This window comes from Eurosta solidaginis, chromosome 5 (genome assembly GCF_040869045.1).
Source record: "Eurosta solidaginis isolate ZX-2024a chromosome 5, ASM4086904v1, whole genome shotgun sequence".
Classification (NCBI taxonomy): Eukaryota; Metazoa; Arthropoda; class Insecta; order Diptera; family Tephritidae; genus Eurosta; species Eurosta solidaginis.
In genome coordinates, this window is record NC_090323.1 from 48526860 (window position 1) to 48554347 (window position 27488).

The 27488-nt window shown below is 38.4% G+C and overlaps 2 protein-coding genes, 1 long non-coding RNA gene and 1 other non-coding gene across 7 annotated transcripts; 2 read left to right on the forward strand and 2 right to left on the reverse strand.

Moving 5' to 3' along the window:
- Positions 1-552: 552 nt before the first annotated feature.
- Positions 553-2735, forward strand: LOC137254425 (uncharacterized). The gene is made up of 2 exons (XR_010953987.1): positions 553-1677; positions 1739-2735. It is a non-coding gene; the product is annotated as an uncharacterized lncRNA (long non-coding RNA).
- Positions 2224-6720, reverse strand: LOC137254424 (uncharacterized). 2 transcript variants are annotated; one of them, XM_067792073.1, is made up of 8 exons: positions 6436-6720; positions 6082-6373; positions 5366-5874; positions 5124-5249; positions 4736-5043; positions 4459-4633; positions 4055-4339; positions 2224-3734 (listed from the first exon to the last, which is right to left on the reverse strand). In XM_067792073.1, the coding sequence occupies exons 1-3, from the start codon at positions 6644-6646 to the stop codon at positions 5685-5687; spliced, it is 693 nt and encodes a 230-aa protein (XP_067648174.1). In that variant the 5' UTR covers positions 6647-6720; the 3' UTR covers positions 2224-3734; positions 4055-4339; positions 4459-4633; positions 4736-5043; positions 5124-5249; positions 5366-5684. The 2 variants fall into 2 exon arrangements, with proteins under 2 accessions (XP_067648174.1, XP_067648173.1); XM_067792072.1 differs by having other exon boundaries at positions 5124-5874.
- A 226-nt stretch (positions 6721-6946) lies between these two features.
- Positions 6947-16654, forward strand: not (non-stop). Of its 3 annotated transcripts, none has more exons than XM_067757080.1 (6): positions 6947-7242; positions 7299-8186; positions 8269-8670; positions 8774-8884; positions 8971-9845; positions 14896-16654. In XM_067757080.1, the coding sequence occupies exons 2-6, from the start codon at positions 8067-8069 to the stop codon at positions 14936-14938; spliced, it is 1551 nt and encodes a 516-aa protein (XP_067613181.1). In that variant the 5' UTR covers positions 6947-7242; positions 7299-8066; the 3' UTR covers positions 14939-16654. The 3 variants fall into 3 exon arrangements, with proteins under 3 accessions (XP_067613181.1, XP_067613180.1, XP_067613182.1); XM_067757079.1 differs by having other exon boundaries at positions 6947-7236; XM_067757081.1 differs by having other exon boundaries at positions 6947-7214.
- A 1178-nt stretch (positions 16655-17832) lies between these two features.
- Positions 17833-17904, reverse strand: TRNAP-CGG (transfer RNA proline (anticodon CGG)). The gene has a single exon. It is a non-coding gene; the product is annotated as a tRNA-Pro (tRNA).
- Positions 17905-27488: the final 9584 nt, after the last annotated feature.

Here is a 27488-nt window from a genome sequence, read left to right on the forward strand (position 1 = left end):
CGTATCCAAAACAATTAATAAATCTACAAAAAGTTATTAAATTCTCCAACACAAAAATAATTTTTATTCCAAATTTTCATATTTTATGATACGATTTAAGCGAGAGGGGCAGGGAAGAGAAGATAAGAGGAGAGAAGAGAAGGAAAGGAAGCGAAGAGAAGAGGAGTGAAGAGAAGGAAAGGGAAAAGAAGAGAAGGAAAGGAAATGGTGGAGAGAAGAAAATAGAAGGGAAGAGAAGAGAAGAGAAAAGAAGGAAAGGGTGGAGAAGAGAAGGAAAGGGAAGAGATGAGAGAAGAGAAAATGAGAAAGGAAGGCGCCTAAATAAAAATGAAAATTCCAAATATTTGCCAGCATCACTTTATTTGGATAAATAGACGTACTCTCTTCTCCTTTAATATATTAAATTGCAAGATATTCAGTAAATTACAAAAACAATGTAATTTTATGTTTATTTAAATTTATGTTGAACCGCCACCGCCTTGTATTAATTCTAACAGAGAACAACAAAGGTAATTTCCATCGTTGCTGAGCTGGCAACACTGTTCACTTTCATATGTTTTCATTTGGACAGACATTTTTTTCAATATTTGTTTTGATATTTGATAAGTAAATTAGTGAAATTTAACATAATTTTTTCGTTAATTCGTACAAGTTAGATTATGTTAATATACTAAATATAAGAAGTAAAGTGATGTGTGCGCTTAAAAGATTGTAAACGTGCGGGAACAATATGTATCAAACAAACCTCTTTTTCGCCGATAACTTTTAAACGGGTAAAAAAGGTTAACTTCCGCTTTCGGATTCTTAATCTAGGCGTGAATACGCGTCATTTGATACCTCACTCCCTCACTCGAAAATTTTGGCCCAAATTTCGGTGGGTACCATAAACTGCACTACTACCTCAAACGAACTATTAGACCTCCACTGAACTGGGAGAGTCAAGTACAGGAAGTACGAAAATGCCTAATTGAATCCGGAGCAAAATGTTCGACTGGACTCTAATTATTTGAAATTATATAATTTATACACAAATAACCTACCCAGATTGCGCATTGACGAGTTCAAAATTGCCTCGTTCTGCGCATCTACGTCACATTTGACTTGAGCGAACAGCTGATATGCTGTTTTTATTGCAAATAAAAGAGCATGTTTTTTTAATTAAGTGTTTATCTAAAATGTTTTTAACCGTAAATCTATCCGAGAAATGTATCGTTCTTAGCGGTCAACTATAATTTAACATATCTAAACAAATATCGCCGAAACTTCGCTCACAATTGACAACATTATATATTTGTGATAGATACTGGTTTTGCCAAGCAAAATAGTTTTAATTCTCATACCGGTATGGAATCATTAATGGTTGTACCGATTTCTAAAGCATCAGCGTGCAGGACGTGCTGGACACACTGCGCCAGGCAAATGTTTTCGCCTCTATACCGCTTGGGCTTACAAACAAGAATCAGAAAATAATATTGTACCAGGGATACGGCTCATAAATCTTGGGAATGCTGTGCTTATGCTTAAAGCACTTGGTGTAAATGATATAATTCACTTAGATCCACCACCACATGAAACGTTTGTCTTAGCTTTAGAACAATTATACAATTTGGTTGTTCTCAATCATCATGGTGAACTAACAAAATTGGGTAGACGTATGGCCGCATTTCCACTTGATCAGTAAGTTCAATCTATGTCTATGTGTATGTGAAATTACTAAACATGCATTTTATTGTAACAGGTTTTATTAAGTTTGGGTCTCTGCATGCGCTCAAAGATATCGTATCGCTTAAAGATTTAATAATCCTACAGGGGGATGGCGCTTCCCATACATACATACCCTTGATGATATATTAATACCGCCATCTGCATTACAACATCCTTCCGGTTCGAGGAAGCTGAACAAGCTTGGGTATGGGAATATCCACTAGAAGATGGTGCTAAGCATGATTTATTCGTGGATATAGGAGAAGCAATCCTTGCCAGCATGAAAGATTATCCGTTGGATATCTGGGTTGACGATGTTTTCGCTTCTAATGCTAGTTCCCCAATAAACAAACTCCTTCATAGTTTGATATTTATACATTTAGCAATGCGCAGATTCTTTGATGACATCAAGTACTGCGTGCTTTGAATGTTCATTGAAGGAAGCCGAAGCAATGACCTTGAAAATCGCGGTCGCCTTACCTTGTGAAAAATGTAAATAATAAATAAATTCACGTGTAATTCATGTACAACTTTCTTTTTTCTTCTGTTTATTACAAATTTAAGAATTTAAAATTCAGGTTTAATTGAATAGTTATATAAGTTTCGTTCACTTTGTTTACTTCTGTATCCGAAATTATGTATAGTTTGATTAATTTTTAAATTCGTAGACTTATAAATAAATAAATGGCTGATAAGGTTTAGACCCTTTAATATCTTCTTACATACATATCTTACCTTACAAAACGTTGATATTTTGTTTACAAATTGTTTTTAAATTAGCGTGAAATAATCGAAAGTTGACAAATAAATTGTTGTGTTTTTTTGTAAACATTTACAATTTACTTTCAGTGTTAAAATATTTACGAACATTTATCCTCAACGCTTACAAAATATTTTCTGGAAAAAATTAAAATATACTTAATACTGAAAACGCTTATATATTGTTTAACACAGCAATTTTACTTTAAGCTACTTTTAAAAACATTTACAGAAATGCCTGGTGGGATGTATAATAAAAAATGCTTTCTTTATGTGACTATATTTTTTAATTTACATCTCATGTTATACGAGTTGTCCGCTATCGTTTTGTTCAATGCGCGTATTATAAAATACATCCTAGCTCTAAAAAACAGTTCCTTAATTTTTTTATTTTTTGGACTAGGTAGGCAATTGAAAAGTAAAGTCCTCTCTCGGCGAACGAAAATCATACTCTACAAGTCACTTATCGTACCCGTCCTGCTATATGGGGCAGAAGCATGGACCATGACAACAGCAGATGAAGCGGCTTTGGGAGTGTTCGAGAGAAAAGTTCTTCGAAAGATTTATGGACCTCTACGCGTTGGCGATGGCGAGTACCGAAGAAGATTTAATGATGAGCTGTACGAGGTATACGCAGACATCAACATAGTCCAGCGAATTAAAACGCAGCGGCTGCGCTGGCTAGGCCATGTTATGCGAAGGAAAGATGATGCTCCGGCCAAGAAAGTGTTTCTATCGGAACCCGCCTATGGAAGCATAGGTAGAGGGCGGCCCCCACTCCGTTGGAAGGACCAGGTGGAAAACGATTTAAACTCCCTTGGTGTGACCAATTGGCGGAGCGAAGGAGCGACTGGCGCGCCTTGTTGGACGGCCATAACCGTTTAGACGGTTAAGCGCCAATTAAGTAAGTTAAGTAATTTTTTTACTACAATTTACATGACTACTTAGGTATACGTGCTTTTTGATATAGTCTTCACATATATACAAGCTTCTTCCATTTACGTCGTCGAATATAGCTTGCATTGATCTCATTTGCTCCATTATCAAATATGTTGGCTTTGAGAGACCTCCTTCAGAAATATGATCTGTCCAAGTATAAGTTGAATCATACTGTGCATCAACGCAAATATCGGGGTTTTCTTCCCGGAGTCTGTGGCAAATATATCCCGCCATATTTTTCAACCCATCATTGTTCCAGCTCTCCAATTCAGCATTTTCGTCGTGCATGTCTTTATAATCTACGCCAATTGTAAAATGATGAAGAATGCTCCCTAAAAATGTGAATATAAAGATAAATATGAGCTTCACAATCTACATGTAAATGCTCTTGTAATTAGCTTTATTTTAGACAATGAATATAAACGTCAGTATTACAAAACATTCTGTCAATTTTGAACTTTTGTACTTGATTACCTCTTAGTTAATAAATTTTTATTTTTAATATTATAACTATCACACGGGTTTTTTCCAATTATTTTAACATTTAATTTATCAACCAAATCACATCGTTCACATAAAATGCCAAAAATATTTTTTATTTATTTCGTAAAACTGACTTTCGTTAATATAAAAATTGTTTCTATATATTTACCGGTAAGAGGCAAATAATTTCCTTCCAAATCTGGGGTGTCATCGACTTCAACGTTTCCTCCGTCCGAAAAAACTCCTTCATTTCGCCCAAGTATATACGACCGCAATCTATATTTAAATTATTGGCGACCAGGGTGATCATGAAGCCCTCCCTTCGCCCTTAAAACGCCGAAAAAGTTCTCGAGAACATCTTGACTAAGACGATATTTCAAGATGTAATATATGTTGAACTTTCCACGTACATCTACCAATAACAATTTTAGAGCATTGTTGCATTGAAGGATTCCTGTAAGTAATGTGAAATGGAGGTAGATAGAAATGTTACTGAATGCAATCACTTATCTCATAATTTTTTACAAATTTCAGGCATGCTCTTAAAATTTATTAAATTATATGGAAGTTTACCTTTCTGAAATGAATATAAATAAGTTGCTTTACCAACGCTCATCGATAAAACCAACTCCGACATCTGATCCAAAATATTGTTTTGTATATTTAACGCTAGCCCATACGCATGCAAACGTTCTCTGACACCTTCCTTGGGCACTCTAACGTTCATAATGTCAAAACAGTCATTTGTCTACAAATATATTATATGTACATACATAAGTAAAAAATAGTACTACAATTGTATTTTGCCATGATTTAACTCACAATTTTAAAAATCGTATAACACTCTTACCAGTTTTCTCCGTCTAATAATCCCAGCGTAACCGCTCGCGAAATGGCTTGAGCAACCGTGTGAGAGAACAATTTTGTTGCTAGCTTCACTTTTTGTCTTTCTGCTCCCTTTGCAGTTAGGTTCTTCTCCGAAATTTTGTGCGTTATTGATAGATCACTGGAAGAAAAGCTAAGAATTTTTGAAATTATGTCCTTTTAAACTTCCTTTCCATTTATAAGGAAACCATGGTCACAAAAATTACTCCTAATAAGTTTTATTAAATGCGGTACATCTGCGAAACCACAATTCTGTCACCGTCGTGTGAAAACCTGTTGAAGAAAAAAGGTGTTAATCCCTGCGTTCACACTATTCTGATTTGAAAGTTTCGTAATATGGTTTTTAATATTACCAAGTCTTGTCCATATCAACTTCAAGCTCTGTGTATAATCCTTTATTGCATCCACCCAAATCGCACAATGGCAACAATATTGTACCCACATCTCTTGACCGTTGGTAAAATATTCCACAAAATACTCTTCGTCATTGGGCAGTCATATTGGTAAAAGACGGGTTGTTTCCATTTGCATATTAAACGTTAGCAAAATAAAGTCAGAACTCAGCTATTTAAATTAAATTAGGGTATTCATTCACCTCTTAGCATTGCCACTTGAACATAATTAGCAGGAGGCAATGTTGAGTCGGACGACCTGTCATAACAGAAAACCTTTCGAACCTTCATTTCGTCGAAAATCAGGACACACGTTTTTTGAGCTTCGGTCAACTCCATCGCTGCCTTCAATAGCTTGACTACTGGCTCAATAATCCCCGGAGAGATGTCAATTTTTTTTGACCAGCACTGCAATGTTCGGACCGCAGGCAGAGGGAATTTCTTTCTCCTTAACAATTTATACGCTTTTGGGCTCGCTGAATACAGTGTGACAGTGTGTGAGGCAAAGATCATTAATTATTTCTAATACATAACCATATACAAGAAAGTAAAACAACATATTTGGCCTTTGGTGAAGATGGTTAAAAGTTTTTCTTCCAAATTGATTCGGTGGAACTCCGATTTTTTTATGCAAATTCGTAAACGTTTCACTTCTGCGAACTGCTTTGCAAAATTGTTTTTATATGTTATTACTTTTTTCTTTAGCGTCTCCCTGGAACATGTATAATATTAAGGATATTAACGTCAAAAGAAATCCTCAGGAGGTATTGCACAAATTAAAAGTCTTGTACACACATATTAACTTACTTTAATATAAACATGCAATTTCTATTCTACAAATTTTCTTGCAAAGTATGAGTCAATGTATTACTAATAACATAACGAAACCTACGACTTTACATTGTCTTTAATTACTTACATTTCTTTTTCTAATAGTTGAATTTTCGCACCCTTCTCGTCAACTATTGGTGCTACGATGATTTGTGCCTCAGCGATATCCTCAGTTTGACTTACATCCATTGAGCCAGCGATATCCTCAGTTTGGCTTACATTCATTGAGTCAGCTGAATCATTCAACAACTTTTCCACCAGCTGCTTCCTTGCACGAGATTCAACTCTCTTATGGCGTTCACTTATCTTTTCTGCACTGGCTGAATATCTCGTTGGAAACGCGCTGGGTAGCAGCTTTTTGGGATTTTTGGTACATAAGCCTAAAATTATAAATATTTATTGTAATGAAATGAATTATTTATCAGAAATTTTATATTCTCACCCATTTCCAAATGCATATTTCTTTCGAAATCTTTGGGAGTGAAATGCACTTCACATATGCATGCTGTTTTGAGATTCACTACGTCCTTTCGGGGGCAAAAATGAAGCCATTTCTTAGCCATTACTGCATCCTTTGGAAAATGGAAAAATGTCCATTTGTTTTCACTGGTTTTCCTGTTGTTGGTGTTACACCCAAACATAGAACTAAGCATTATTAATAGATTTATTTAATTAAAACTCTCACAAATAACGCCAAATACACGTATATCAAAGCGCGGCTAAATGAAAATTGGCTATTTGTACATCATCGAAAACAGCTGAACTTTTGTTTACATGCGCAATGCATAATCTTATGTCTGTGATTTGTGTAATTTATATATGTTTTGACACCCTGTAGAAAATTTCCCATTATCAGTGCTTCCAAGTCAAAATCTTACCGCCATCCGGCTATCTCTTTCTTTCTCGATTCATCTTTCTCTATCGCAATTTCTCAGCTGAGTTTTCTGCGCTAGCTGGCAGAACGCTGGACGGACATATTACTCAATTTCACTGGAACGATTCAATACATAGGAAAGTGGCAGCGGACGGCACGTCGCTTATAGGCAGCGGCCCGTGATAAAAAAGCCACAAAAGCAAAAATCTGCAAACAACAATATAAGAAGCCAGTCAACGGGCAACGAAATCGAAAAGTTGCTGTGCTGTGCGTATGCTGACAGAACGGCACATAAATCGAAAAAGCAATCGGTCACAGAGGGCAAAAAGTAGGGAAACGGAGAATTGGTGCGTCGCCAGGCAGTCAAGTGTAGTTGTATAAAGAGAAAAAATTGATAAATTTGCTATATAAAAAATCTTTGCATTTTAAAGGTTGGTGCCAGCAAAGTTCTTGATTTGCTGGGGGAATAGCCCCGGATAGGAGAAGCAACAAAATTGTGTAAAACTAAAAAAAGCTGCGTTTGCAACGAGGAGGAGGAACAATACAAAAGCAGCTGGGCCAGACGTTGGTGACGGTAGCAGTGGAAATAGTGCTGATAGTTTTAACGACGACGTCTTCTGTTTATTCTTTGGGAGCTGTCGGTTTCAGTAGCATTTGTAGTAGTGTTAGTGCGATTGGCGTTGACGTGCCAGGCACCGATTTCGTTTCTTGGAAAGGAACTGTAAAGAGAAGGAAAACTGACAATAAAAGTGCACCAAAAGGTGCTGCGGCGGATAGGACTACAAATAAAAAGACTGGAAAAGCAGTTAACGTGAGCTGGAAGTTGAGGGGTTTCGGTGGTGTCAAGGTAACAGCATCAGCTGGATTTGCAGCCGGTAGCACAAGTGTTCGTTGTGGCGGAGATTGCGGCAAGTTGAGTAGTAAAAATAGTAGTAGAATCAACAACAAGCGCGCAGAGCAGAGAGTGCGCGTGCGCAGGCGCAGAAATAGAAGAAAAGCAGCTGACCGCAACGTCACCACTACGTAGAAGACGCAGCCAACAGCGGCTGCAGAAGGGGCACGACGACGAAGACAAGGTGACGTCTGGTCGTATCTGTGGTGCAAAAACATCAGGTAATAGCGGTGTACGGCACACGCAAGCTGCTCCAGCAGCAAAGGCTGCCGTTGGCCAGGGCAGCAGTGAGTTGAGAACAACAACAATGGCAGAGACGGGCTGCAAACATTTTCAAGCATATGTGAAGGAACAAAGTTTGGATACGTTTCGCGTAATCGATGCATACTTTTCGGCGTGTGTAAATAAGGATGCGCGTGAGAAAAAGGTGCTTGAATTGAAATAATGGAAACACTTTTCATTGTCGTATTTTATTTTTTTGTTTGCTAAAATGATTGAATTTATTAAAGGCGCTCTCCTGCTGCTGTTTCGAGTGCGGCAGTTATGGGCTACAAGTGTATGCCTGCCTGCATTGCATCTACTTTGGCTGTCGTGGAGCACACATTGCCACACACCTGCGTGCGAAGAAGCATGCCATCGCATTAGAACTATCGCATGGGACGTTGTATTGTAATTCCTGTCGTGATTTTATCTATGATAGCCGTTGTAGAGAGATAGCCACCGTCAATCGTCGCTTGGAGGCAAAAGATATAAGCAAGAGTCTTAGCTGGCAGCCATGGATACCAACCCCAAAGGAGACAAATTTATTATTGGCCAACCCGCGACGACGACATGTACGTGCCAATGAGACAATAGGTTTACGTGGATTGATTAATCTTGGTTCCACGTGTTTTATGAATTGCATCGTGCAGGTAAGTGGTGATCTGATTTTAGGGGAGGTTTAAAACCAATGGTTTTGAAGCGTGTGTGGTGATTCATAAATGCAATATTTTATCAAGTTTTACTTCTCCATAGGCGTTAATACACACACCACTACTATCTGATTATTTCTTATCGGAGCGTCATGAGTGCAACGCCAAGTCATCATTAAAGTGTTTGGTGTGTGAGGTTTCTCGTTTATTTCAGGTTTGTTGTGTAAATTTGTTGTTTTTTTTTTGAATTTGTTTGCATATCTTTTTAACTTTTTTGATATTATCTCTCCCTTTTGTTAGGAATTCTATAGTGGTTCGCGCTCACCATTATCTTTACATCGCCTATTGCATTTGATCTGGAATCATGCAAAACATTTAGCCGGCTATGAGCAACAAGATGCACATGAATTTTTTATTGCCACGCTGGACGTGTTGCATCGTCATTGTATTAAAGCTAAAACCGAATGTGAAAGTGCCAATAAACAAAATAATGCTACATCGTCTGGTGGTGGTAGTGGCTCGGCGGGCAGTGGCGGTGGTGCTAGTGGCGGCAGCAGTAGCCAACATGCGAATAATAATGCAAATTTGTATAATAACTGCCCAACGCAGTGTAACTGCATAATAGATCAAATCTTTACTGGTATGCTGCAGAGTGATGTAGTGTGTCAAGCGTGTAAAGGTGTTTCAACGACCATCGATCCATTTTGGGATATCTCATTGGATTTAGGTGAGACAGCGCATGGTGGAGCAACGCCTAAAACACTAATCGATTGTTTGGAACGTTATACACGCGCTGAACATTTGGGTGAATCGGGGAAAATTAAATGTTCCACATGCAAATCATACCAGGAGTCGACGAAACAATTTAGCTTACGCACACTGCCTAGCGTGGCAAGTTTCCATTTGAAGCGTTTCGAACATTCCACATTGATTGATAAGAAAATCTCTACGTTCATCTCATTCCCCGTTGAATTCGATATGACACCGTTTATGTCGGAGAAAAATAATGCATATGGCGATTTTCGCTACTCTCTATATGCGGTGGTTAATCATGTGGGCACCATTGATACGGGTCATTATATAGCGTATGTGCGTCATCATAAGGATACTTGGGTGAAGTGTGATGATCATATTATAACGACCGCGACTTTGAAACAAGTGCTGGACAGTGAAGGGTATGTATTGAGAACAAGCAGCTTAGCCATGATTAGGCGCCATTTTTTCTAAGTCTTGTTTATAGGACATTTTCTCAAAAAAAAAAAAAAAAAAAACGGAAAACATTATTCTTTAATCGTTTTTTATTATATATAAACACTTTCAGCCCAGCTCTGGGAATTTGTTCTGTAATTCGATTGGAAAAAAGGAAATGGGATTCGAAAGCTGTCAAATCAAATACATTTTTTTCAAATCCGAGGATATTTCTTTCGAATCGAGTTGCATAATTGGATATTCGCACTGTGAAGTGAGAAAATCAAAGAAAAATATTTATACAAAAATTTATTCTAATGTGAAAAAATGGGGTTTTCACTTTACCACTTCGCAGTACAAGAGTTCCAGCGGGTAATGGATTATGTATCTCGATTCGAAACAACTTTCTTTTGAATAATTCGTGCCTATTCGGAAACCAATTTTCCGCTAGCTAACGCTTTTCGAAAGTTCTGCGGTTCGTTAAATCGAGATATTCATATATAGAGGTTCGAAAACCCCTCTTTTCGGCTTCATTTAAAACATAATTTTGCCACGAAAACTAATTTTCATTGAAAGTGTACATATATCGTTTGAAAGTGCAATCGTTTCCCTAACAAACGTTTATAAAATTGTCCCTATATTTGCGATATATACGTGTTTGTGCTCTATGTTCTGCACCCGAATTCCAACATTCGCTAAATATCTAGAACAGTAACAAGTACGCCGAAAAGTATGCAACATATAGTATGTAGCAGTCAGGGAGACTTTCTTTTATTTGGTTTGGAGTTGTGTAGCAGATGAAGTAGTTGATATACTTCATTTTAACTTAAATTTTTGATAAATTTTTTTAACATGATTTTATTGCGAAGATGCATAGTTTGCTGAAGTTATTAAGTGACTAACGTGCCTAAAAGTATACTTCAAATGTGTAAATATAATTTTGTATAGAGAAACTTATTGCAAACCTAAAGCTGGAGACATTGGTGCTTTATCGGCAACCGTATCGGTAACCTTTTAACAGCTGATTCGACCAACCTTATGAGAATCAATGCAATCGATTATTGGTGCCGCTAAAGTCGTAACCGTATCGTAGCCAACCAATTGGGTTTTGGTTTACCGTCGTAACGATAAACAGCTGATTACGTTAGGGATACGGATACAGCGATACGACATACGGCACCAATGACTCCAGCTTTAAGGGCGAATTAATGGTGACTTATAACCATAAAGCCATAACCAGATAAAACAGCTGATCACACGTACCTTATGGAAATCAATGTAATCGAGTTAGCGTTATGTTATGGCACCATTAATCGATTACATTGATTTCCATAAGATAGGTTCGATCAGCTGTTTTATCTGGTTATGGCTTTATGGTTATAAGTCACCATTAATTCGCCCTTTAACCCTAACGCCATAGTCGTAACCATACCCACATCCAATGTCATCGATTAATGGTGCTTTAACCTAAAAATCGTCAAAAATTCATAAAAATTAAGAAAACGCAAAAAGTTACAAACATTTTCCACAAAAAATAAGTCTCTTAGTCATAACGTATCCAAAACAACGAATAAAATATACAAAAAGTTATTAAATTCGCCAACTCAAATATTTTTAGGTTATGGATATGGCGAGAAACCAAAAACCAATTGGTTGGCTATGGTATGGTTATGGCGTTAGCGTTATGGTATGGCACCATTAATCGATTTCCATAAGGTAGGTTCGATCAGCTGTTTCATCTGGTTATGGCTTTATGGTTATAAGTCACCATTAATTCGCCCTTAATACAGTTTAAACAACAATAGCTGTGTTTTTCTTTACATGATGGGGTATTCCATCCCATTTCGACCAATTTTGAACCCGACCTCTTTAGAATTGGCTGAAAGTTTTTCTTCTTTTTCTAGCTTACGGAAGACGTTTTTCAAAATTTTTTCATCCAACTCAAAAAAAGTTATGAATTTTAAAAAAAAAACCGTTTTTGTTTTCAAAATGCTATAACTTTTTCAAAAATTGACCGTTTGGGATCTTTTTTTTTTTTTAATTTGTGTTTAAATGTACTTTTCGGAAAAAATACAAAAAAATTGTTAGTTTTTTTTTGTAATTTTTCAGTTTTTCGAGACTTTTCGAATTTCGCCATTTTTTTTTCTCATAAAAAACTTCAAAATTCTGCAATCATCCCCACTAATCCCGGAGTGGGCCGATATTTTTTTTTTTTATTTAATTGAAAAAAAACTAAAAATTTTTTTGTATTTTTTCCGAAAAGTACATTTAAAAACAAATTTAAAAAAAAGATCCCAAACGGTTAATTTTTGAAAAAGTTAAGCATTTTGAAAAAAACACCGTTTTTTTTTTAATTCATAACTTATTTTGAGTTGGACACCGTTTTTGTTTTCAAAATGCTATAACTTTTTCAAAAATTGACCGTTTGGGATCTTTTTTTTTAAATTTGTTTTTAAATGTATTTTTCGGAAAAAGTACAAAAAAATTGTTAGTTTTTTTTTGTAATTTTTCAGTTTTTCGAGATTTTTCGAATTTCGCCATTTTTTTTCTCATTAAAAACTTCAATCAATTCTGCAATCATCCCCATCCCATTTTTTTTATTTAATTGAAAAAAAACTTTAACAATTTTTTTGTATTTTTTCCGAAAAGTACATTTAAAAACAAATTTAAAAAAAAAGATCCCAAACGGTCAATTTTTGAAAAAGTTAAGCATTTTGAAAAAACACTTTTTTTTTTTAATTCATAACTTATTTTGAGTTGGACACCGTTTTTGTTTTCAAAATGCTATAGCTTTTTCAAAAATTGACCGTTTGGGATATTTTTTTTTTTAAATTGTCTTTCAATGTACTTTTCGGAAAAAATACAAAAAAAATTTTAAAGTTTTTTTTTCAATTAAATAAAAAAAAAAAAAAAATATCGGCCCACTCCGGGATTAGTGGGGATGATTGCAGAATTGATTGAAGTTTTTTATGAGAAAAAAAATGGCGAAATTCGAAAAATCGCGAAAAACTGAAAAATTACAAAAAAAAACTTTAAACATTTTTTTGTATTTTTTCCGAAAAGTACATTTAAAAACAATTTTTTTTTTTTAAATTCATGTGGTCAATACTAAATGTTTCCCGAGATGGTTGGGCTAGTAGGAGCATCAACATCGATAACACTCCCCAAGGCCTCAGAGGAGTATCCTTATCGCTACACCAACAACAATACTACGAACAACTAATGTGTGTGTCTCCGCTATTCATAACAACCCCTAGGGAGTTATTACCCACGGTCGTGATTCTTTAAGAATTGCCGCTAGATGGGTCTTTGATATGGTGGGTTTTGATGGGATGATTGCAGAATTGATTGAAGTTTTTTATGAGAAAAAAAAAAAAAAAATGGCGAAATTCGAAAAATCTCGAAAAACTGAAAAATTACAATTTTTCCGAAAAGTACAATTAAAAACAAATTAAAAAAAAAAAAGATCCCAAACGGTCAATTTTTGAAAAAGTTATAGCATTTTGAAAACAAAAACGGTGTTTTTTTTTAAATTCATAACTTTTTTTGAGTTGGATGAAAATATTCTGAAAAACGTCTTTCGTAAGCTAGAAAAAGAAGAAAAACTTTCAGCCAATTCTAAAGGGGTCGGGTTCAAAATTGGTCGAAATGGGATGGAATACCCCATATACATATGCACTTAAACTTTATATGGACTGCTAAGTGTGTAACTTTATCAAAACGTATGAAATTGTTGCACAGGAAATTAAATAAATAAAAGGTGTGATAACCTCTGAAGTGATTTAAGTCCGAGCTCCTCTTTCAATTTTCGTCGTGCTCCTTATATTTTTTCCTATAAATTGGCGGGATGGACCTATTTGTTTTATCCCAACTCCGGACGGCGTCTGCAAGGCAGATGAGTTTTCACTGAGAGCTTTTCATGGCAGAAATACACTCGGAGTGCATTCCAAACACTGCTGAGGGGCGACCCCTAATTGAAAAAACTTGTTTTGATGGTATTTTGTCCGGGGCATGAACCCAGGATCTTCGGTGGGGTAGGCGGAGCACGATACCATCACACCACGGCGGCCGCTTATTAGTACTGCTAAATTTTATTATGCATCATACTCTTTTGCAATTAATGTTGTCTCTTTATTTTATCTCTACACTATTCTCGACTTCTATGGCCGGAAATGGTGTTGGTTCACTATTCATCGCAACCGATTCAGCTATATGTTAAACATTACTACCATACCCGCGGCAGGTATGCCTGTCGTAAGAGGCGACTAAAATACCAAATTGATTCAAGAGGTTTGGTAGCGCAACCCTTCCAAGGAGGTGCCAGCGCGATTTATAGCTTCTGCAATCCAATTATCAACCTCACCTACCCGTGGCTAATCCCTTTTTTCAACAGCCGGGGCTCTGGCGACCTCATGGATCTAGAGGTGGGAGAGCGGTATGGTCTTGAAGATTTCATGTGGTCAATACTAAATCTTTCCCGAGATGGGCGGGCTAGTAGGAGCATCAACATCGATAACACTTCCCAAGGTCTCAGAGGAGTATCCTTATGGCTACACCAACAACAATACTACGAACAACAAATGTGTGTGTCTCCGCTATTCAGAACAACCACTAGGGAGTTATTAAGCACGGTCGTGATTCTTTAAGAATTGCCGCTAGATGGGTCTCCTGAACATTATCTATATAAGTGATGATAAGCGTTTTTTTACAAGCAAATGTAGATGTATCAACATGTAAAAAGACACGGATAATATCTAAACGCCCAAACAGAGCCTTCTAAAAAGTAAAACTACATTTTCAAAGAAAATAGTTGAACTTTTATATTTTATACTTGTTTTTATAAATAGCAGCTATTGTGAAAAAGGGCGTAGTGAAAATAGCAGAGAAACCCATTTTTAGTACTTTCAAGTACAAATAACTCGAAAAACAGAATTAATAAAAAATTCTGACGCCGGATACAGATTTAACGTATCATACGTTTTTATTTTAATTTGTTTAAAATATAATCTTATATCTCTTCTTTTATTCTAATTTCAGCTATTTACTATTTTACCACAAAAACATTTTGGAATATGAATAGACTGGTTAAAAATAATAATAATAATATGTAATAATACCAATTAATTAATTAATTAAAAAAATAAAACAAATTACTACGCTTAGTACTACATACATATATGACAAACAAAAAACAAGTACCGCGAAAAACTATACTTATAAACAACAAAAACAAAAAAAAAAACATATAATTAAGCTATGTATAAATAAATATTTAACGTAAACAAACAGCAGAAATGTGGCCAGACCAAGCGAAAAAAAAAAACAATCAGGCAGGCAATAAAACAAAGCATTGCAAAGCATATGCGATAACGAGAGAAAAAAATATATATATATATATAAAAATAATAACAAAAACAAATGTCAGGTTAGACGTAGTATTAGCAACAAAGATTTTGTGCGACTTTAGTATGACGTAAAATGTGTTCGTATCTGCTCATAGATTGGGTGTGGTGATAAATCGACTGCTGTATTTATGGAATGTGCGAAAGGAGCTTATTAAAAAGAAAAGCAAAAGGCTTACAACAGCAGCATGGATAACATATAGATTTATTGCAAACCAGCAGCGCTACTATTATTAATTATTGATAATAATAAAGATAACAAAAGCAGCAGTTAATTCAAACAAACAACTCTTATGCTAAATGTGGTTTAACAAAGGAAAACAAAAAATAGTATATGATATATATGTATATGTATGTATATTTAAAAAGTAATTTTTGTTTATTCTTAAAAAAATATTATTCATAAAAATGAAAAAACAAAACTTTAAAGTTCAAAAAACAGGTAAACTTATTAGCCACATTTGTGATAATTTTATGTATAATTATTGCTTTGTTTCAACTTTTTTTTCAAACTAAAGTCACTTAACATTTTCTTTTTATAACGCCGATTATTTTCTCTAGTAATTGAATGATTTCCAAATTCTTAATTTTTTTTATTTTCTTTTTTTTTTTTCTTCTTAATATGTTTTGCACACCCAAATCGCCTAACCGACTCCTAAGAACATCAAACCATTCACCATAATCATATTTTGAAGTTTCATACAGTTGGCTTACGCATATTGCATGCAAAGTGACAGAGTATAGAGAACAACAAGAACCGGCAGAATCTATCCTCTGTTGAAAATTTGTTGTTTTACAGGTCTATGATTGTAAAACTTAATTCTTAAAATAGCGAAAATACAAATCGAACCGAGGCTTTAATTTATAATTCGCTTCGAACGCAAATGGGATTCGAAAACTGTCAACCACATAGATTTTTTTAAGCTCGAAAAAATATGGCGCATAGTCATAGTCGAAATAAAATAGTTTTTAAATTTAGTTGCAGCTTTTTTGACAGATAGCTCATAGAAAATTATGTCAAAAAGCTGCAACTAAATTTAAAACCTATCTTATTTTGACTATGACTATGCGCCTATGTCTTTCTAATTGAGTTACATAACAAAGCTACTGGTACGGAATTCTTATGAATCGCGAAATACATAAAAAATGCAAGTTTTTGTGAAATAATGCCAATCAAGTTGAGTGAACGCAACTTTTTTGGAAAAACGTAAACAAAAATTTATTTCTTCCCCGATTTGTATGTATTATAAAAAAAAGTGTCAGAATTACAACAAACACAGCGATTTCACCCAAGCGGGTAAGGGGGTAAGAATATACCCGCGGTAGGCATGCCTGTCGTAAGAGGCGACTAAAATACCAGATTCAAGGGGTGTGTAGCGCGACCCTTCAGGTTGCCAGCGCAATATATAGCTTCTCCAAACCTAATTGTCAACCTCACCTATCCGCGGCGAATCCTGTTACACTAACAGACGAGGCTCTGGCGACCCCAAGATCCTCATGGAGGGAGGGGATGGCCTGAAGGTTTAATGTGGCCACATAAATCGTTCCCGAGATGGTCGGGCTAGCACCTTAATGGTGCTGTGGTACCGGAGCGTACCGGATCTGTATCCGGCAAAGGACCATCACATCGATAACATTCCTCAAAGCCTTCGGGGAGCAACCTTATCGCTACAACAACAACAACATTTCAAAATTTTTTGAGGAAAGCCTGAACATAGCATAGTCTAATCAGCCAAATTATTTGGCTGCTTGCAGATGCCGTCCGAAGTCTCCATAAAACATGTACGTACCGTCCCACCAACATGTAGGAATAGTTAAAAATACTACGACGCAAATTGAAATAAAAGCTAAACTACCTCCACGGAGATATATATATCGTGCTTTGTTTTTTTCCCTTTCTTATATCACTAAGGGCCGGTATCTCATGTTTAAAATTTTGTTCATAAAAGATGATTTTATCGGACTGCTAAACCTTGAAGCTTACATGAGAGAACCGCCCTTAGTGCTGAAAGCTGAATTTATTTTTAATTATAACACTGCATTAGCACGAGCAAAAAAAGTGGTTAAATAACCATGGAATGCCTCATACACTATAGTAGATTAGGTTCAAAGTAAACATACATAAATATCTATTATGATGTGAGGCTGAGATACCGTAGAAGCCAAAGGCAGACATTTATATAACGCGATTAGCAACTAAGCTTTTTTTAGTTTAAATTTTTTATTTTTCTTATAAATTCAATTTTATAATGCGGTTTATTTATTATATGTGACCCGGCCTATGATAAGGTGGCTTATGACTCGAAAAAGAAATTGCGAGAAACAGCTGTTAACAGCTTTTTTTTTTAGTCATAAGCCACCTTTTCATAGGCCGGGTCACATATCTTTATTTTTCTATGTAACCTTAACATGTCATTGCAAATTTATTGTGCTTATAAATCCATAAGCATGCTTTCATACTTTCGCTTTTACCTATACAATTTTTTATTCCTAGTTAGTTGTCCCACTAAAGCAATTGGTAAATATTTAAAAAAAAATATTTTTTATAAAAAAATTAAACACTGGCGCTAACGGGCTCGTCCGGGAATTGAACCCGGGACCTCTCGCACCCGAAGCGAGAATCATACCTCTAGACCAACGAGCCATGTGTTTGTGGCGCGCCAATAGCACATAAGAGTTTAGCGTCTTGGGGGTTGTTTTTTTTTGTTAAACATACTGGGTGGTGGATAAGTGGTGATTTAACACATCAGAGATGTATTTTTATGCATTGAATTTTAGTTTGTTACTCAACACTTGATCAGTGTAGATAAATAAAACTTGGATTTTCACTTTTCTGCAAGGCAAAGAGGCTTTTGATTTGTTATCTTATGCCGAAGTCAAAGCCAAGCAACGCGATCAAAGCGTGCCTGTAAGTCCGCCTTTAGGTGACTAGAAATACTTTTTCTCACCTTGGAAATATAAATTAAATATATTCTATTTAACTACACAATTTTGCATGCAAAAAAATGTAAAAAAACGTCTTGTTATTCTTTTTATTGCAAGCATACATACGCCTAGCGACCAATATTGCTGTGCACTTAGCGATATGAGGCATTCATGCTTTGCATCTTGCATACAGCCGACGCCTCGTATGCTGGACATAGAAAGCGAACAGATTTCGTATGCTGCATCTAGTACGCGTATATGAAGCTACGCTTCGCGTGGATCTCCCCTTAAAATAAACTTGTGGGAAGTACGGGCCCGAGTTCCTCAAGGCAAAAAAAATAAAAATAAAAAATTTTGTGAGCAAGGACTACAAGCCCCCTAAAAATAAAAAATATATATAATTTTGGCATCTAGGAGGCATCGATCCTCTAGATTCCGATTATGGCAGTTTAAGTTGGCAATTTTAATGTGTTGTTGGTCGCCGTGGTGCGTTGGTAGAGTGCTCAGCCTGCTACACAGAAGATCCTGATCCATGGCCCGGATTAAATCCAAACCCCCACCATAGAACAGTACTCGTTGCGTTAAACCTGCCACAAGCTTATGATAGGTCAACCATGGCACGTTCCTATAAGACTTGGAAACGCCGCCACCTTCCCTAAAGATACAAAATGTGGACAGAAAATGATCTGTCTGGTCGGCAAGCATCGGTGCAATTCAGGAACGTAACATCCAAACCAAGAAGAATTAAACAAGGGGTGCAAGGGTTTGTTTAACTTCTACATATCAAAGCTACCTTCGCCACCAGAAGGCCCACAGATCGATGAGCTTTGTAACAAAATAAACAGCGATTTCATGATCTCTCCAGTTTCTTCGCCTCGCGAAACTTGAAATTGTCACCGACGAAACTATTTACAACATGGACGCGTCAAATTTCGACCTTATTGAGCATCCACGCTACCGACTGTCTTACACCCCAAAATCTCGGGCGTGACGTTCGATCAGGATCTATATTATGCAGTCGCAATTGTAACGAAAATCCAGAGCTGTAATAAAATCCTCAAATATCTTGCCGGTAGCACGGGGTAAAGATAAAGAAATGCTCATTAACAATTACAAAGTAATTGGCCGGCCGATTGCATCCTACGCGGCCCCGGTATGGTCGCAAAGCCTGAAAGTTACTCACTGGAAGAAAATACAGGCCTGCCAAAATACTGCCCTCAGAACCGCTACTCCCCATTAGGGAGAGGAATAAAATGCTAAACAAACAGTTTTTGTTGAATACCCAGAAACCTGGGCATTCCAACAGACACCTGATTGAGGAGGCTGTACCTCCCAGGGGATCAAGCGGTCATCTCCGTAAACATTATGAGGAATTACGACTCCTGAGAAAACAGCCGTATGAAGCAAAAGAGTACACGCATGTTTTCAGTGATATCCAAAAATAGGCATCAGACCTCTATGCCAGGAGCAGCCTGGCGAATTCAGTTATCTATCTAGAATCAATCCAAAACAAAATGTATGTCCTTCTTGCAATGTGTCCCCTCATGACACCAACCATCTCTCCAATTGTGATGTGGAACCAACGCCTCTTACACATTTACCATTATGGTCCACCCCTGTTGAAACAGCAACCCTTGGACTTCCGTTAGAGGAAATTGCTGACAATTTGCGATTGGCCGCACATATCGGAAGGGGTGAAGTACAGCTAAACCAATTACAACAAGGAAACCAAGCCTTTAGCGTGGTGCACGTATTGAAAATTACATCCTGCTTTTGCTTTGAAGCAACTTAAGCATTTATGTATATCCGCCTTAAAGCTGGAGACATTGGTGCTTTATCGGTAACCGTATCGGTAACCTTTTAACAGCTGATTCGACCAACCTTATGAGAATCAATGCAATCGATTATTGGTAACGCTAAGGTCGTAACCGTATCGTAGCCAACCAATTGGGTTTTGGTTTACCATCGTAACGATAAACAGCTGATTACGTTAGGGATACGGATACAGCGATACGACATACGGCATCAATGACTCCGGCTTAAAGCTGCAGATATTGGTGCTTTATCGGTAACCGTATCGGTAAAGAGCCAAATACACGACACGAACATTTCCGCGAACATTCCCGTTATGTCATGTTTCTACGACCATTTCTGTCGTGTATGGTAGTGTTTGCCAGTTCACGCAAATGTTCGCCAAAAATCAAAATATTTAAATTTTTGACGAACATTTGCGCGAACTGTTCGTGCGTGTCTGGCGAAATAGCTCATAATCGTAGTAATTTCTGAACGGAACAGACGTGCGCGGAAAAGTAAAATGGACAATAAAAAATTTCTGAGTGAATTTATTGAAATGGATAAATTTTTTTTACGCTTAATTGCCACAGCGAGCAAAATTGCTGCAGCACAATTGTTGTCCGTATTCATCGCTGTCTGAAAGAGAACTAATGTTCGGCCAAAAGTTCGTATGGTGTATGACCAAAGCTGCGAACAAGATTGCGGAATGTTCGTGTCGTGTATATGGCGCTTAACCTTATAACAGCTGATTCGACCAACCTTATGGGAATCAATGCAATCGATTATTGGTGCCGCTAAGGTCGTAACCGTATCGTGGCCAACCAATTGCAATTGGTTTTTGGTTTACCGTCGTAACGATAAACAGCTGATTACGTTAGGGATACGACTACAGCGATACGACATACGGCACCAATGACTCCCTCTTAAAGGGCGAATTAATGGTGACATAACCATAAAGCCATAACCAGATAAGACAGCTGATCGAATCTACCCTATGCAAATCAATGTAATCGATCGATTACATTGATTTGCATACGGTAGGTGTGATCAACTGTTTTATCTGGTTATGGCTTTATGGTTATAAGTCACCATTAATCGGGCATTTAATTCGCCTTAAGCCCCCATTACTGATACTTAGCATAGACTTGACTTGACTTGGCATAAACTTGGCAACTTAGCCACGATTATACTCCACTTGGCGCATAAAATCTGGCATCATAATCAGCGTTACAATTTATTTTTAAATAAATGTCAATTTGTTTGACAAAATGTCAAACTGAAATGGAAACAAACAAATGGCATCTCAAAATGTAAAGTCACTTAGAACTTACATAGAAAATCAAAATTCAACAGACTTCTAAGTCAAGTTAAGTTTTGATTAATCAGTAACATGCAATGTTCATTTAACAGAACTGTAAGTGACAGTTCGCAAGCCAAGTCAAGTCTATTGTTGTTGTTGTTGTTGTTGTAGCAATGCTCGCCCCACCTAATAGCCGCGACCGATCACACATTGTCATCAATATCCTCTAACGGGAGTCCAAGGAAACTTGCCGTTTCAACAGGGGTGGACCATAAGGAAAGGGGTGTTAGAGGCGTTGGTTCCACATTACAATTAAAGAGATGGTTGGTGTCATGTGGGGACACATTGCAAGCAGGGCATAAATTTTGTATGTCGGGGTTGATTCTGGATAGGTAAGAGTTTAACCTGTTACAGTATCCAGAACGAAGTTGAGCAAGAGTGACACGCGTTTCCCTGGAGAGTATGCGTTCCTCTTCTGCGAGTTCTGGATATTTTTCTTCAAGTACTGGATTCACCGGGCAATTCCCGACATAAATGTCCGACGCCTGTCTATGGAGTTCACCAAGGACCTGCTTGTGTTTTTCCGCTTCGTACGGCTGGGTTCTCAGGTGCCGTATTTCCTCAAAATGCTTACGGAGATGACTCCTTAGGCCCCTAGGCGGTGCTGGTTCGTCAATCAGATGTCTGTTGGGATGCCCAGGTTTCTGGGTATTCAACAGAAACTGTTTGGTCAGCATCTCATTTCTCTCCCTGATGGGGAGTATTCTCGCCTCATTATGCAGATGGTGTTCTGGGGACATAAGAAGACAGCTCGTGGCGATTCTGAGAGCAGTATTTTGGCAGGCCTGTAGTTTCTTCCAGTGGGTGGTTTTTAGGCTTGGCGACCATATGGGTGACGCGTAGCACGTAATCGGCTGGCTAATTGCTTTGTATGTGGTCAAGAGCGTTTCTTTATCTTTTCCCCAGGTACTGCCAGCAAGGGATTTGAGGATTTTATTACGGCTCTGAATTCTTGGAACAGTTGCGGTTGCGTGTGCACCAAAATGTAGATCCTGATCAAACGTCACACCCAAGATTTTGGGGTGTAGGACAGTCGGTAGCGTAGTGCCATCGACGTGGATGTTCAATATGGTCGACATTTGGGGCGTCCATGTTGTAAATAAGGTCGCGGAAGATTTAGTCGGTGACAATGCCAGGTTTCGCGAGGCGAAAAAACTGGAGAGATCAGGGAGATAGCCGTTTATTTTATTGCATAGCTCATCGATCTTTGGGCCTGGGCCTGTGGCCATTATTGTGCAGTCATCGGCGTAGGAAACGATTGTGACTCCTTCCGGTGGTGAAGGTAGCTTAGATATGTAGAAATTAAACAAAAGCGGGGATAGGACACCACCTTGTGGCACCCCTTGTTTAATTCTCCTTTGTTTTGATGTTTCGTTTCTGAATTGCACCGATGCCTGCCGACCACCCAGATAATTTGCGGTGCACCTTTTAAGACATGGGGGAAGGGTGGACCTTTCCAGGTCCTGCAGTAACGAGCCATGGTTGACCGTATCAAAAGCTTTTGATAGGTCTAACGCTACGATTACTGTTCTATGGTGGGGATATTGATTCAAACCGCAATTTATCTGGGTGCTAATGACATTTAGCGCGGAGGTAGTGCTATGGAGTTTTCTGAAGCCATGCTGATGAGGGGCTAGCTGCAAATGTGCTTGGAAATAAGGGAGCAAAATGGCTTCAAGCGTCTTTGCCACTGGCGATAGGAGAGATATCGGACGATATGACTCACCTACGTTAGCTGGTTTCCCAGGCTTTAGTAGCGGGACCACCTTGGCCATTTTCTATTTCTCGGGTATGACAAAGGTGGAAAGAGACAGGTTGAAGATATGCGCTAAGTATTTGAAACCCTCTTTCCCTAGGTTTTTAAGCATCGGCATGGCTATGCCGTCTGGGTCCACTGCTTTGGATGGTTTAGCGCGACCAATGGCGTCCTCAACCTCTCTAGCGGTGATGGTAATTGGTGACGCGCTGAGTTTGTGTTTATGTGCGTGTCTATTGGCTCTCCGTCTATCTTTGTCGACCGTAGGATGCATTATATATTGTCGGCAGAAAGCGCTCGCGCATTTTTCGCATCCGACAGCACCTTATCGCCAAAGGCGATGGAAACTTTGTCTTTGTGCTTAGTCGGATTCGATAGGGACTTTACGGTGGACCAAAGTTTACCTACACCAGTAGAGAGGTTACAACCTCTTAGGTGCTCTTCCCATTTCGCCCGCTTGTGTTCGTCCACAAGCAATCTGATGCGTTGGTTTATATCCCTTATTTGGGGGTCGCCTGGATCAAGCTGTCTTATAAGGTCGCGTTCCCTCGCTAAGCTCGCGGCCTCCGCCGGGAAGTGGGGCCGGATTTCGGGAATTCTCCCGGCGGGAATGAAATGTGCCGAGGCGCATTCAATGACCTTACGGAAGGCACGCTCCCCTTGGTGGGCATCAGTCGGGATAGGGAGGGCAGCAAAGCTGCTGTCTGTTGCAGATTTATATTCTTCCCACTTTCCTTTTTTGAAGTTTATAAAAGTGCGTTTTTCGGTGACGATGAAGTCGGCGGTACGCTCGAACGAAATAAGTATGGGCAGGTGGTCGGATGCCAATGTTACCATCGGCTGCCAGTTGACGCAGTTTACGAGTTCTGCACTTACGATTGAGACATCTGGCGAGCTATGACAGCTTCCTACCATACGTGTGGGGGCGTCTCCGTTTATTGTGCAGAACGTCGTTTCGTCTATTTGATCCGCCAACATCTCACCCCTACTGTCCGCCCGCAAGTTTGAATGCCATAGGTCGTGATGGGCATTGAAATCGCCTAAGATAATGCGATTGTTGCCAGTGAGTAAGGCCTCGATATTAGGGCGGTATCCACTGGGGCAACAGGTGACAGGAGGGATGTAGATGTTGATGATTTCTAGATTTGCATCGCCTGACCGGACAGATAGGCCTTGACGTTCTAAGACATTGTCACTGCGATCGATGCCAGGATTAAATATATGATATTGCACAGAGTGGTGTATAATAAACGCGAGGCCGCCTCCATTTCCGCTCTCGCGTTCTTTCCTGTGGACATTATAACCAGAGCAGGTCTGCAATGCAGATCTTGCCGTGAGTTTAGTCTCTTGAATCGCAGCAATGCGGATGTTGTGCCGCTTCATGAAATCGACTATCTCCGTAATCTTCCCAGTTAGTCCATTACAGTTGAACTGCAGAATTCTGAAGTGCATGAGGGGTGACGCCGCCACTCTAGGGGTAAGTGTGGGGTGACTACGCCTAGGTTGTGGAAGGCCAGGACGCAATTGCTGTTGTGGCCTTGGGACTGGGCGCCCTTGGGCAAGCATTGGGGTACCCGGATGATTTGGGTTTGCGACCTGGCAACATGGCGCGATGAAACCCGTCGGGGGGTTGCCGTCGCGGAGACCAGAACATCTAGGAAAGTGGCACCACCCAAGGCAGGAGCTGCATTGAGCGGATGTCGCAAACCTATATATTCTGTGCTGGCAGACGGTGCAAACGGAGGCAGGGACTAAGAGTCTGTTTCCCTGACCTGCACGATTGCTGCCAGAAAAGAGGGGGGAGAAGAAGACGGGGGCAGGGGCTGATACTCAGCATTGCTACCAGCTCTACTACGAAGGTAGTAGTTATGAGTGGTGTCAGCTGTTTGAGTTGTTGGCGCCGTGGGGCGCGAGCAGCAGCGGGTACTTGTTGTGGCTTGCTGAGCAGCGAAGCTGCTGGAAGGTAGTGGGGATACGGTTAGGCGTAGACTACGGGACGCCCTTGGGCGTGAGCAGCAAGGAGCCACAAAAGATTTATAAAAGTTACGTGGACGTCGGGTTTTGGGATCAAGCCCAGAACAACCTGTCCGATGCAAGTCTATGCTAAGTATCAGTAATGGGGCCTTTAACTTGCCAACCCAGCGTTCAACTATATACAGGTTGGCTCATCTGTAAAGCAACAAAATATGTCTGTTCAAATTGTCAAAATCTGTGTGTTGGTGTTGGTGCAAATGGTATGGAATGGAAACATACAACTTAGCAGTTTTTGTATGTGTAAGTAAAATGTTGCAAATGTGTTGGTTTCATTTTGAGTTTGCCATCTCCTTTTGACAATCCGTTCGACCATGCAATGACATAAATAAAATCAGCTGATGAATCATGCACATACAACTTGTATGAGAGCAACCGGAATTGAATTTGCTTACTCGATTTCCAATTTTTGTTCTGCGTGACATTTCAGTTTGACGTTTGCACACATGCTTTACATTGTCGCAACGCATGCTTATTTCGGTTCGGGCAAAAAACGCCTGTTGTTTGCGTGCGCTAAAAAAAACGCAGTGCGGTGATATTAGTTTGGATTGTTACGCTTTTCCCGCTTCGCTTTAATAGCGCCTTAATACATCAATAGTTTGCTCTATGTAAGTGGATCTTAAAGCCCCCATTACTGATACTTAGCATAGACTTGACTTGACTTGGCGTAAACTTGGCAACTTAGCCACGATTATACTCCACTTGGCGCATAAAATCTGGCATCATAATCAGCGTTGAAATTTATTTTTAAATAAATGTCAATTTGTATGACAAAATGTCAAAATGAAATGGAAACAAACAAATGGCATCTCACAATGTAAACGTCACTTAGAACTTACATAGAAAATCAAAATTCAACAGACTTCTAAGTCAAGTTAAGTTTTGAGTAATCAGTAACATGCAATGTTTATTTAACAGAACTGTAAATGATAGTTCGCAAGCCAAGTCAAGCCTATGCTAAGTATCGGTAATGGAGCCTTAAGCCTCTGATACTTAGCATAGACTTGACTTGTCGTAAACTTGGCAACTTAGCCACGATTATACTCCACTTGGCGCATACAACCTGGCATCATAATCAGCGTTGAAATTTATTTTTAAATAAATGTCAATTTGTATGACAAAATGTCAAAATGAAATGGAAACAAACAAATGGCATCTCAAAATGTAAACGTCACTTAGAACTTACATAGAAAATCAAAATTCAACAGACTTCTAAAGGCTCCATTACTGATACTTAGCATAAGCTTGACTTGACTTGAGAACTGTCACTTACAGTTCTGTTAAATGAACAGTGCATGTTACTGATTACTCAAAACTTGGCAACACTTAACTTGACTTAGAAGTCTGTTGAATTTTGATTTTCTATGTAAGTTCTAAGTGACGTTTACATTTTGAGATGCCATTTGTTTGTTTCCATGTCATTTTAACATTTGTCATACAAATTGACATTTATTTCAAAGTAAATTTCAAACCTGATTATGATGCCAGATTGTATGCGCTAAGTGGAGTATAATCGTGGCTAAGTTGCCAAGTTTACGCCAAGTCAAGTCAAGTCTATGCTAAGTATCAGTAATGGGCCCTTTAAGCCTTCTTAACGAGCTGTCAGTCTTAAAAACGTAGCAGATTCAATTTTTACAACTACCGTTATTCGAAAAAAAAAAAAATTTGCAACATCGCAATTTCGCTAAATATTTAATAAAATTTAACAAGTTGTGTTTTGAAAACATGCCAAATTATGGAAAGAAAAGTTCCCTCAGCGCTCGCTTAGACCTAGCCCGCAACAGTAATGTTGCAGCGGAAGATCCAGCCCACAAAGATAAAGCAGCCACCATAGATAAGCCGGTTACTTCTAGACTTGGAAAAAAATCGCCTCAGCCTAAATCGACAGGGGCAGAGGATTTGGAAATAAGTGTTGATGGTTGCATATGCTTTCGTGAACCCAAAACTTTTGTATGCATTTTTTGTAAAATGTTTAGTTTTGGGCGAATTACCGAGCCCTGTCCAATTCATCCAAATGTAAGTAGAATTTCTAGGTATTTTCATTATATTACATATACATACATATGTATTAGGCAAAAGCTAGAAATTTGTTGCTTTATAGTTGGTCTATACGAGACCATGGCACTTAATGTAAAAAATTTGCTTCTGTCAAAAGATACCTCAGAAAAACCAAAAGATAATCCGGACCACTGTGAAACCTGGTGTAAGATTCTGGTTTTTTGGGTTTATATCTAGAACAGCTGTCGACTGCTAATACGCGTCGAAAAATATCGAGAGAGATTTAACGGATGCTTTTTGATCAATAACCGAAGACGGAAAAGAAAATTTTTGCGTCGTCCAAAAGATATTCCATAGTTGCGCA